This window comes from Chanodichthys erythropterus, chromosome 7 (genome assembly GCF_024489055.1).
Source record: "Chanodichthys erythropterus isolate Z2021 chromosome 7, ASM2448905v1, whole genome shotgun sequence".
Classification (NCBI taxonomy): Eukaryota; Metazoa; Chordata; class Actinopteri; order Cypriniformes; family Xenocyprididae; genus Chanodichthys; species Chanodichthys erythropterus.
In genome coordinates, this window is record NC_090227.1 from 22,452,505 (window position 1) to 22,465,465 (window position 12,961).

The window sequence follows — 12,961 nt, forward strand, 5'->3', positions numbered from 1 at the left end:
ATACAGTCTTTTTGAAAAGAAAAAAAAGAAAATCCACCATTTATTTTTGTCTTGGAATAGAGCACAAATGGACCTACTTTTGGACCTCTTATGTAATTGGTAGAAAATCAATTACTTACCTTTACCTTTATTTTAAGTAAATTGTCTCTTATATCTCTTTATATATATATAAAATTAGAATTTTTTTTTTCTTTCCTGTATGAATGCACCAAAAAGCGTTTCTGGGTATAGTGCAGTATACCTGATCTAGTATAAGTATATACATCCATTACTCAGTCATGTTTTTCATTTCATAATGTGATTTTTATGTTTGTCTGTTAGAAACTCAAAGCCATTGATGAACTGAAGGAGCAACAGGCGGCCGGCAAAGTAATGCAAAAAAATCAGGTACTGTAGCTTTATAATCTCATCAGCACCTCTTAAAAAATATTTCTAATTATTTTCTTTTGTTTCGTTGTTTCTGATTTGATTACATCAGTTGCAAAGCTTCATGAGATTAATAGATCATTCCCTCCTAAAAGACATTAAGAATTTTGTAATGCTTAACCGCACCCTTAATTATAATATTTTCCCACTTTTTTTTACAGCTTGAGAAGATGCAGAAGGAGTCCCAGCTGTTGAAAGAGCTTGAAGATCTTGAATTGGGATTGTAAACTCAATTTATCAGTTTTTCACATTGGTCATCAGTTTTCAAACATTGCATTGTCATACTGCTATGAATATGTAGATCTTTTTTTCACAAAATACACATGGAAAACAAAGAGACTGTTTTGCTTCTTTGAACATGGCTAGGATAATAAGAACTTAATTCTCAAAAGCAATATTGCTATGCAATGTGACGTACAGCACGGGAGAGCATCCATGAAATACTAAATAAAAATGTTGAAATTCAAACTGCGTGACTTTTATTATGTCGGTTGGGGAGCCGGAAGTGTTCATTTCTTCAGTCAGTGTGGTACAGAAGCAGTCGCAGATTTCAGCCCAAACGCAGATGAAATTATTAACAAATAAACTCAAGAGGACGGACTAAAACCATTTGATAATTCAGGTTTGATGAGTGCGCACTTTATTACACTGAGTTTCGTATCTGTGGAGTGTTTTATTGGGTGTTTATTTGTGATATTTAAATGAGCCGGTGAGGTGGTGTTCATATATGTTCATATAGCACATGCATGTTTGTCTTTCTTATTACTCATACCATCAGTTGTTTTGACGCTCTTTTAGTTTTAACCTCTATATAAATATATTTTTATTGATATCACACGTTTCGATGAGTTTCGGGCTTTGGCATTAAGCAGTTCAGCCATTTCAGTAGCCACAAAGGCGATGCGTCAGTTTTGTTTTATTGTTTTTCAGTTGTTTGTTTTTAAATTGCTTTTAACTTTATCTGTGTAAATCAAACATTACGTTTAGTGTCAGGGAAATTTAGTACAGTCTTGGGTTAATTTTTGGATCTAGCTACATTCATGATATGATTTTAATAAGCAGCCATTTTACGTTCTATTTAAAATAATACAGCAATACTTTTCTTTATGTATTAAGTACGAAGTTTAAGCTCAAGTGTTTCTCTAGACATTTTTTTTATTCTGTCAAATGGATATTCTGCTTTACACATTAACATCAGGATTTGCCTCGGGTTTTAAAATAATTATGTGACATTATTCATGTTTATATTTGTTTTTGATGGAGTTCACATGCAGACTAAGACATCCAGCAATGACATTTGAAGATATTTAGCATGTAAAGCTGGTAAACATCACATAATTTATTTCTTTTTCTTTCGTAAAGGTCTGAACAGTGGGACGATAAGAAGAAAAGAGATATTTGAGACAATATCTTTGCCTTGTAAGTCCTATATCTTGACAGCACATATTTGAATTTTAGCATGAATTAAGATTTAAATTATTTGTTGTATTAAGTCATGCTTTGACTATGAGTATGAAGTTGTCATTTTGTTTTTCCTCCTGATTTAGAGTCTAGTACACTTGAATGGACACGGTGCCCAAAGGTACACAGGTAGAGCTGGTTTCTGCTTTTTTGACCCTGAAATATTGAATTGGATGGGAAGGAAAGCGGCTGTCAGCTTCAATTGCTTCTGTTTGATTGTGATTTGTTTAGTAAGACCAACCCAACTTACCCGAAGCTCCATTATGCCTGTGAAAAAGAAAAGAAAGTCGTCCGGCTCAGAAGACCCCAACATCAGAAAGTGCAAAATCACCAGGTAAAAATATTTCTGTCTTTCTCTCTGCAGTTTTTACTCTTTCATACATATTCACTGTATCATTCCCCTCTTTTATCCCCTCAGTTACTGTAGGACACAAACTCCAGGACGGATGGTAAACCCAGAGGATCAGTTTTCTAGCAAGAAATGTCTCGCCTGGTTTTATGAATATGCAGGTATGTGAATCAATGCTTTCCTTAAAGTCTCCATGAAATCAAAATGGACTTTCCTTGTTTTTTTGTTTTATGGATTATTGCAATATTTATTACAAATGATTTATCCATGCACATTTGCTTCATAATCTTTAATCAAAATAACTTCCCCTCCCTTTTGCAACGACATTGCAGCAATAGCAAACCATAACGATCCAACCATCCACTCAGTTCCAGATAGACAAAAAGGCCTGCCTGCAGTTTTTTTTCTTGTTTAAGAAGCCATTTCACTCGTGTATATATATATATACACACGTCACAATAGGGATAAAAGAGACTAGTGCAACATCAGTTTCATGCCGACTTTAAACACATGCAGCCAGTTAACATGAAACTGCATTTGCAAACCATTTTACTTCCGTAATGTGACATTTCCAAGTGTAAACAGTATTTATCAATAAAAAAAAAAAATGACTAGGCATTATTTTATGAATCAGGATGGTGTATAATATGTCTATATGACATTTGGAGGACAAGGGCTGAAATATAAGATGGCTTGAGGTGGAGCAAGTTATTAAATATTGCTTAAAGATTTTGAAGACTTGCACTGATGAATCATTCGCAATAAGACCATAAATATGTAATAAGAAAGTCAAATTGATTGACAATTTTGATTTTATTTTATTTTTTCTCTGTTAAATGGAGTTTAAATGATTATTGCTGTGACTTTAAATATGTGTAGGGTCAGATGACATTGTTGGACCAGAAAGCATGGAGAAGTTCTGTGAGGACATCGGAGTGGAACCAGAAAATGTTAGCAAAATTAATTCATATGTAAATCCTAAAGTTAAGTTTTAGGAACAGCCTTCTGTCCAAATATGAGAAATCACTTGAAATAATGTGCGCTGTGTTTTTGTGACCCTTCAGATTGTAATGTTAGTTTTAGCCTGGAAACTTGAAGCAACAAATATGGGATTTTTCACAAAAGAAGAGTGGCTGAAAGGAATGACATCACTACAGTAAGAAAGACCACGTCGCATGCCATGGATATTATGAGAAATCAAAAGTCTTTTATGATTTTAGCATTTAACTTCTTTTATCTCTCTACAGTTGTGACTGCACAGAGAGATTACAAGGCAGACTGGATTATTTACGCTCTCAACTGAATGACCCAGTTATATTCAAGAGCATTTACAGATATGCCTTCGACTTTGCCAGGGTGAGAGGCTTTTTTTAGTAGGATGAAAAAAAGCACTTTCTTTCACATTTTAAGATAAATATCGCTTGCATCTTTTTCTATATGTAATTTTGCGGTGAATTTGTGTCTGTTTAAGGCTGGAATACACTACATGACTTTTGCTCAGATTTTTGCCCCGATTTGCAGTCTTGAAAGTCTGCACCAGTCTGCAGATTTTGGGTAGTCAGAGCTCACAGATTTCACAGAAAATTGCGTTGTGTGATAGACACAGACTCTAAATTTTTAGCTTCAGACTATGATTAAATCCAGTCAGACAATATCAAAACATGTTTGATATTTTCAGCTGATTTTAGAACGCATATCGTATCGTATTGTGTACTGAAGCTCCTCTATCTAGCAGTGTTGCAATAAAATACAATACAAATAACAATACAAAAGTAAATGAACAGAGCATGCATAACATACCTATAAGGTATTTTAAATTAGCCTCAATAATTGTCTCATCAGCACTGATAAAACAACTGACTGCACCACTCACCTCTAAGTCACGATGTAATCTGTAGTGTCCGTACTGACCACGTCTACCTACCTAAACCGCATTCAAATACGCTTGACTTGTTTTTTCTTTTGCGACTCAGTTACTACAACAACTACTGCAGTCATCTCCTTTACATCCATGTTTGTTTCATCTGTCATGCACCTCCTAGCAACGAGGCACATGTTTCTGTGTGAGTTAGTTGTGTTTGGAAAGATTTAAAAGTCTGGTAGTGTATGATCCTCAGTCATTAAGGCTAAGTTGACACTGTCAGTCCAAATCTGATTATTTGTGTATCCGATTGGAGTCTGATCTAAAATTATTGATGTCCACAACTGTTCAGATCTGATTTGTGTCTATGCCACTGTTTCGTTTGCCGGAATATCTGCATTGGTTTCTATGGCAATGATGTTGCGTTCGTAGGTATACACCAAAAACAACAACAGCAGCAACATGGATAGGATTTGCAATACAGATGTTGTCTTTTTTACAACATGACAATGTGTAGCCACCACGCTGAACTACTGTGTCTTCTGAGGCAGCGGCAGAAAAGTAGGAGGCTGGTATGTGTGGCTTTATTCTGTGCTGCCGGTTTTAAAACCTATCTCCATTATATTGTCATAAAGTGCTCATCTAGCACTTTGCAACTACACAACCTTGTTGCTGCAGCAACTTTCAGCATGTTTCCTATAACAACGTCTGATGTTTACGTTTTGAAATCCGATCATTTCATGTAATTTTTTATTTTTTTTTTGCTGTTCATACTTGCTAAATCTGATCTGATTTCAATCAAATATGCACAAAAATCAAACAGCCTCTGTGTATGATGCCCAGTTTTTCTCTGTAACCATTTACAAAGTCGGCAAATGTAAGATGCCTAGTGTTTAAAATGTGTTCAGAGTTTAAAAACCATGTAGTGTGTTCCAGCCTTTACTGATGTTCTTTCGGCATATTCATCTGGTTTTATCTGTAGGATAAAGATCAGCGCAGTCTTGATATGGACACCGCAAAATCCATGCTGGCACTGCTCCTTGGAAGAACGTGGCCTCTGTTCCCAGTGTTCCACCAATTTCTGGAGGTTTGTCATCTCTTTCTCTAAACCAGACTGTCGAATTGGCTGTCAAGCTCCAAAAAGGACAAAAAGATGCAATTTAAAGCCAAACTGAACCGTATATGATCTCTTTTTGGTGGAGTATGCATCTAAAAACTCTGAATTTAGAAGTATTTGTTCTTTAATAATGTGACTAACTGAAGTATCTTTCCTCTAGCAATCAAAGTATAAAGTCATGAACAAGGACCAGTGGTACAACGTCTTAGAGTTTAGCCGTACAGTTAACACAGACTTGAGCAACTATGATGAAGACGGAGCCTGTAAGTTTGTTTCTCTTGTAGAGCTGCACGATTAATCATTAAAAGATTGCGATCTCAATTCAAACACAGATGTGATCTTATTCCTAAATGACAGTGGTTTGGCTATAATCTTTGTCAAAATCACACCGGAACTCTCAAATCTGCTGCTGATCTAGAGAGTGCAGTTGTATAGGTATGACACACAGTATCAGTATTTCTGTGTTACAATAATTCAAATTGTCACAGAATTATTGGGATTAAAGATTATAGTTCGGATATAAACACTGATGTCTATGGAAGCATTAAAAATAGAGTAAGGCTCCATTCACAATGCAGGCAAATGTGGCCCAAATCTTTTTTTTTACCCACATGTGACTCATATGTTTTCCCCATGACTGTGTGAACGGTACAAACCACATGGAATCTGATCAAACCACATGGAATCTGATTTGTGCAACTTCTATATGTGATGCTAAATCTGAAACAAGTCAGATGTTTTGTAATGCGACACTCATTCGGAATTCATGCGATTTTTATATCACACAAGATCAACATTCGTCAAGATTATGCACTCATCATTAGTCATTCAAAAACGCTGATTCATCTAGTAATGAAACAAGTGTTAATGAGTTGGTTGGTATTTAGGAGTCATTGAATCATTCATTTAAATCATTTTAATTAAACATTTTTAATTAGACAGCAATTACGTTTTTGTCAGAACCTCTAGTAAACCACATGTTATTTTGTTTAATTGTCTATTCAGAATCGTGGCAGAATCATGATCTGTTTTATACAAAAAAATAAATAAATATATATATATATATATATATATATATATATATATATATATATAATAATAATCGTGCAGCTCTATTCTCTTGTCATCTGTACATTCATCTTTCTCAGTTAAATTGCTGATGTTCGCTGTCTCTGTGTTGATTTCAGGGCCAGTGATGCTGGATGAGTTTGTGGAGTGGCATAAAGCCAAAATTGCATTATAGCAAAACCAGACGCTGAATTAAAGCACATCAGATTTTTTTTTTTTTTTTCGGTGTGCCCCAGGCTGCCCCAGAAGATGGCATACCTCTTGAGGATTGCTTCAATGTATCCGATGCCCATTTCGGATCATCACTACCCAGAGACATTTACAGTGTTACTTTAAAAGGAAAATGACACAGAAGAATCACAAGACAAACAAAAGGGGAAATATTTTTCATATGTATTGATTTGTTGAACAGTTCTATTGCCAGTGTTGTATTTTTTTCTGAGAGGGAAACGGTCTCTTTGTAATTTTTGTCCCTTTCTTTTTTTTTCCCTTAAAGTTTTACTTTGTTTATAGTGTCTTGAAAAGGAAATAAATAAAGCAGTTGTAAATTATTTTTTCTTCTGGACATTAGTGGCTTGGCATACACAGCAATGTTAGAGCAATAAAGCATTATTCAACAATCTAAATGAAGCATGAATAAAAAAAAATACTCTCACACACATTACTACTCAGAAGTTTGGGGTCAGAAAGATTTTTTATTTATTTATTTTTTAAATGAAAGATTCTTACGCTCATCTAGGCTGCATTTATTTGATCCAAAATACAGTAAAAACAGTAATACTGTGAAATATTACAATTATTTATATGCATATGTTTTAAAATGTAATTTATTCCTGTGGTGCAAAGCTAAATTTTCAGCATCATTACTCCAGTCTTCAGTGTTACATGAGCCTTCACAAATCATTCTAATATGCTGATTTGATGCTCAAGAAACATTTCTTCTTTTCAAAGTTGAAAAAAAGTTGTGCTGCTTCATAATTTTATAGATTTTTTCTTCAGGTTTCTTTGATGAATAGAAAGCTCAAAAGAGCAGTGTTTATTTTAGATTTTTGTAAATTAAATGTCTTTACTGTCACTTTTGGTCAATTTAATGCTCTTTACTGAAATAATATCGTTTAAAAAATCGTACTGACCTTAAACATCTGAACAAGTACTGTATAAGCAATAAGGTACGAGAGGCTGTGCTGTATCGTGAATAAGTCACGGCTGAAGGGCCTTGTTAGGCACGGCGCAAATTAGGACCTGCAACCCCTTCAGCCATAACTTATTCACGATACATTACTATCCTTGTGTACCTTATTGCTTTTATAAAACGGTTACCACATAATACATATATTAAAGCCAAAAAAATATGTATCAATGCAATTTTCATGAAGTAAAGTCTGAAAAAACCGTGAACAGCAGCAGAAGTTACATTATTTCACCATTAGATGGCGGCAAAGACTGTCTTTATGAGTGTGTCAGTCAGTAGCGAAGACTTTTACATTGAAAAGACTGAATTGTTGTGAACAGAACAAGACACAACTGAAAAATGCTTTGACTAGCGCTGTCAGTCACGGGAAAACCCCTTAACTGTTAAAAAGAAGATATTGCAGCGGATATTTAAACATTTTTTTATTATGAACATAGGACTGAAGGAAAATGCTAAAGCTGAATGCAGATAATAAACTCGATCGATCTTTTTCTCACAATACTCTTCTATAATACAGTAAGCTTCAATGAACAATATTGAGAACAAACAGTTTATATTGCTAAAAGTGGTTGCTAAGGGTGTTATGCAGTGATACACAGATCCATTGGATTAAGCAGTGTTTTATCGTGAATAAAACAGCTATTGACCAATCAGAATCAATGACAGGAACTGTTTTATAAAAATATCTTTGATTACATCTTTAATATATGCAACAAAATGACTACTGTTGAAAGAACATGTGATGTTGTCTGTATAAACAGTTAACCATATACACAATTGCATAAGTTTTACACTTAATTTTTTTGACAGAATGACAGGTAAGGTAAGTCAATTGTCCAATCAGACTCAGTTATCACAAAATAAAGAAAATCAGCATAAACTAAATTTCACCCACAAAATTTTCAAAGTTCCTTACAATGATTGTTTCCTCCATTTTGTGTCTCTTGACTTGTTTGTGAGACTCTGTCTCCTTCTGTAGCTGAAACACTGTTTTCATGGAAAGGAGCATCTGGTTGAGTCGACTGGCTCTCAGCTGAATCTTTAACTGGGTTTAATTCTGCCTGTTTCATGATGGCATTGAGTCGCGTCAGTGATTTAGTTCTGATTTTTGGCCTGACCTCGTCTTCACCCTCCATCCCAGAGTCTTTGATGTGGCTGAATCGATTCCCTTCTTCATCATAGTTGTACAGTTTAATGACGCGGCTCTTCTTCTTTGGATGTGGACTAACCACTGATCTGAACTCTTGGTTTTGTTCTTCACCTTCACAGTCCCGAGTGTCATCCTTCCCGCCATCTGCATTTCCATTTCCTATAGCGTCTACATTATCAGAGTTCCTGCGTTCCTGATCAGCCAAACCAATGTCCACAGTGTCTTCTCCAGAATCTTGGTTTTTATGGAAGAACACTGTCTCAGGTTGTGCTCTGGTGGTTTGTTCGTTGTTTTGTCCATTGATGTGATTGTGATTATCTTTTCTATAAGGTATGTGAGCCCTTATCGTTCGTAGACACTTTATCACGTAGGATCTACTGAATGCACCAAGTGTGAAGGCCACTAAAAAGCTCACGATTACTGATGATGCCACAGCCGCCACGAAATGGCTTTCTGACAGCGTGTTGGCGTAAACCTCCCTGGTCTTCCTCGGCTGTTTGTTAATGTTAGGATTTAAGCCCACTACATTAACTCTGTAAGGCACAATTGTTTTGCTCATCTTGTCCAGGCAGATACAGATATAGAGTCCATCATGGCTGGATGTGGCCCTTAAAATCCTCAAAGTGCCATTGCATGTTTCCACTGGGTCTTTGTTTTGGTGGTTGCAGCCATCAAACAATCCAAAAGGTGTCTGCCACCACTGCCTCAGCACTGCAAAGTGAAGAATAAGCTATTATTATTAAAATTTTAGCTTTAAAATTCACACACACACACACATATCTATCTATCTATCTATCTATCTATCTATCTATCTATCTATCTATCTATCTATCTATCTATCTATCTATCTATCTATCTATCAATTTTAAACACCATCAGGATAAGTATAGTTTTAGTCTAAATTCAATTGTCACTCAGTATAGCTATAGTTCGAGACCAAAAGCTTGTTTGAAAGTTATTGATAAACTAAATATGCAATTGCAAGTATGTGAACCACTTGCAGAATCTGTGAAAATGTTCAAAATTTTAACAAAATAAGAGAGATCATTCAAAATGCATGTTATTTTTTATTTAGTACTGTCCTGAGTAAGGTATTTTACATAAAATATGTTTACATATAATCCATAAGACAAAAAATAGCTATTTTGTTCATGTTTGTTCTGAGCAGTTAAACTGATCTCTGTTCTTCAGAAAAATCCTCCAGGTCCTGCAGATTCATCAGTTTTCCACCATCTTTTGCATATTTGAACCCTTTACAACAGTGACTGAATGATTTTGAGATCTGCCTTTTCATATGGAGGACAACTGAGGGTCTCAAACACAGCTATTAAAAAAGGTTAAAACATTCACTGATGCTTCAGAAGGAAACACAATGCATTAAAGGGTTCAAATATGCAAAAAATGCTGGAAAACTGAAGAATCTGCAGGACCTGGAGGATTTTTCTGAAGAACAGAGCTCAGTTTAACTGCTCAGAACAAACAAGAGGCTCATGAACAACCATCACACAATAAAAAAACAGTCATATCACAAGGTAACCACACACAGTATTAAGAATCAATGGTTCACATACCTATGAAGGGGTTATTTTAATAAATTCAGCTTTTTTTTTCTTGTGGATTATATGTAAACATCTTTTATGTAAATGATCTTAACCAGGAGATTACTAAATAAAACATAACATGCATTTTGTATGATCTCTCTTATTTTGTTAAAATTATTCACATTTTCACAGATTCTGCAAGTGGTTCACATTCCTTTTCTTGCAACTGTATACACCAATCAGGCATAACATTATGACCACCTTCCTAATATTGTGTTGGTCCACCTTTTGCTGCCAAAACACCCCTGACTCATTTAGGCATGGACTCCACTAGACCCCTGAAGGTGTGCTGTGGTATCTGGCACCAGGATGTTAGCAGCAGATCCTTTAACCCTTTGATGCACAACATGGGTCAAAAATGACCCGGCTGAGTTTTTATTTTCTATATCTTTGCAAGAAATTATTTTAATCATTCAGTATTCCAGGTATTCCTCAATTAACTTGTTTTTGATCATCACAAATCCTCATTTTAATTTTTTCTTTCTTACTTTTTTAATAAAAATCATTTTTGTATCACTACCCTTCTAATGCGCAACATGGGTCAAAAATGACCCGTATTCATTTCCTATGTAATTTCAATCATGGTTGAGTGTTTCTTTGCTGAATCTTTGAAAGAAATGTATTTTATCATTAATTTATTCCAGGTATTCCTTAAATATCTTGTTTTTGATTGACAAAAATCATTATGTTCATTTTTTCTTTCTTACTTTATAAACAAACACAGTTTTTGTTTGTCTACATCAATTTTACACACATGGGTCAAAAATGACCCGTATTCATTTCCTATGTAATTTCAGTCATGACTGAGTGTTTCTTCGCTGAATCTTTGAAAGAAATTTATTTTATCATTTATTTATTTCAGGTATTACTTAAATATCTTGTTTTTGATTTTCTACAAATAATTATGTTTATTTTTCTTTCTTACTTTATAAACAAACACAGTTTCTACATCAATTTTACACACATGGGTCAAAAATGACCCATATAGAAATCTTTAAGATTTGCAAATTTTTGCAAGTAGGAACATATTTACTGCAGACAACTGTTCATCTGCCACACATTTCACATCTTAACAAGGCTACTTTTGTATATTTGATGGATGTAAGTCTTATTATATTTAATATATTAGGCTATATATTTCATAATTTTTAATTTTTTGTCATAAATCAATGCAATTGGTCATCCTTTATGTCTGTCAGCGTTCCTGAAATGTAACAGTTTTGGACAAATACAACATGAGTCTAAAGTGACCCGAATTAGTTATTTTCTATATCGCATATATTACAATAAATAAATTTTATCATTCATTATTCCATCTATTACTCAATAACCAAATCCTTATTTTAATTTTTCCTTTCTTTTTGAATTAATTTTTTTGAATGTGTGTGTCATTACCTTTCTAAAGGCCAACGTATACTTCACTTTTTATGTGTACGTGAGGGTCAGCATACAGATTTTTGTAACTTTTTATAATTTCCGCCGGATTTCTGTAACTGTGTATGTGCAACCCTGCACATACACATTTAAATTGCGTTTGACTGTTCGCAAAGTACACTTTCAGCTTTTTTTACAGTGATGTCATAATCCACCTCAGTTCTGTTGAGGACCAGCCACTAACACTCTAGATAAAGAAAATCAAAAGCACTGTTGATCGATTCACTTATTATATATTTTCACTGTTGGACAGAAACCTTGTTCAAAGTACTTTTCAGGAACACTGATAGATGTAAAAGGTGACCAGTAGCATTGGTTTATGACAAAAAATACAAATTATGAAATATAATATACAGCCTATTATATGAAATATAATATGTCTTTCATCCATCAAATATACAAAAGCAGCCATGTTGAGACATGAAATGTGTGGCGGATGAACAGTTGTCTGCAGTAAATATGTTCCTTCTTGCGAAAATTTGCAAAGGTTTCTATATGGGTAATTGTTGACCCATGTGTGTAAAATTGATGTAGAAATACAAAACCTGTGTTTGTTTATGAAAAAAAGAAAGAAAAAATAAACACAATGATTTGTTAAAATCAAAAACAAGATATTTAGGGAATACCTGGAATAAATAAATGACAAAATACATTTCTTTCAAAGATTCAGCGAAGAAACACTCAGTCATGACTGAAATTACATAGGAAATGAATACGGGTCATTTTTGACCCATGTGTGTAAAATTGATGTAGACAAACAAAAACTGTGTTTGTTTATAAAGTAAGAAAGAAAAAATGAACATAATGATTTTTGTCAATCAAAAACAAGATATTTAAGGAATACCTGGAATAAATTAATGATAAAATACATTTCTTTCAAAGATTCAGCAAAGAAACACTCAACCATGATTGAAATTACATAGGAAATGAATACGGGTCATTTTTGACCCATGTTGCGCATTAGAAGGGGTTTTCATAGCTTGTGCATCAAAGGGTTAAGTCCTGTAAGTTGCGAGGTGGGACCTCCATGGATCGGACTTGTTTGTTCAGCACATCCCACAAATGCTCGATTGGATTGAGATCTGGGGAATTTGGAGGCCAAGTCAACACCTCAAACTCATTGTTGTGCTCCTCAAACCATTTCTGAACCATTTTTACTTTGTGGCAGGGCGCATTATCCTGCTGAAAGAGGCCACAGCCACCAGGGAATACTGTTTCCATGAAAGGGTGTACATGGTCTGCAACGATGCTTAGGTAGGTGGTATGTGTCAAAGTAACATCCACATGGATGGCAGGACCCAA

At 34.6% G+C, this 12,961-nt stretch overlaps 2 protein-coding genes across 3 annotated transcripts in view; both read left to right on the forward strand.

The window, feature by feature from the left end:
* The window catches only part of eif2a (eukaryotic translation initiation factor 2A), an 8,450-nt gene extending 7,674 nt beyond the window's left edge, over positions 1-776 (forward strand). Inside the window, exons 13-14 of the mRNA XM_067389898.1 lie at positions 322-387; positions 588-776. Of these exons, the coding sequence (XP_067245999.1) occupies positions 322-387; positions 588-653 (132 nt within the window). The 3' untranslated portion in view covers positions 654-776. The remainder of the gene's footprint in view (positions 1-321; positions 388-587) is intronic.
* A 188-nt stretch (positions 777-964) lies between these two features.
* dcun1d5 (DCN1, defective in cullin neddylation 1, domain containing 5 (S. cerevisiae)) lies at positions 965-6,844 on the forward strand. 2 transcript variants are annotated; one of them, XM_067389900.1, is made up of 11 exons: positions 965-1,048; positions 1,789-1,845; positions 1,974-2,008; positions 2,119-2,221; positions 2,306-2,397; positions 3,116-3,186; positions 3,301-3,392; positions 3,484-3,592; positions 5,080-5,184; positions 5,375-5,477; positions 6,402-6,844. In XM_067389900.1, the coding sequence occupies exons 3-11, from the start codon at positions 1,990-1,992 to the stop codon at positions 6,455-6,457; spliced, it is 750 nt and encodes a 249-aa protein (XP_067246001.1). In that variant the 5' UTR covers positions 965-1,048; positions 1,789-1,845; positions 1,974-1,989; the 3' UTR covers positions 6,458-6,844. The 2 variants fall into 2 exon arrangements, with proteins under 2 accessions (XP_067246001.1, XP_067246002.1); XM_067389901.1 differs by lacking the exons at positions 965-1,048; positions 1,789-1,845 and having other exon boundaries at positions 1,985-2,016.
* The last annotated feature ends 6,117 nt before the right edge of the window (positions 6,845-12,961 follow it).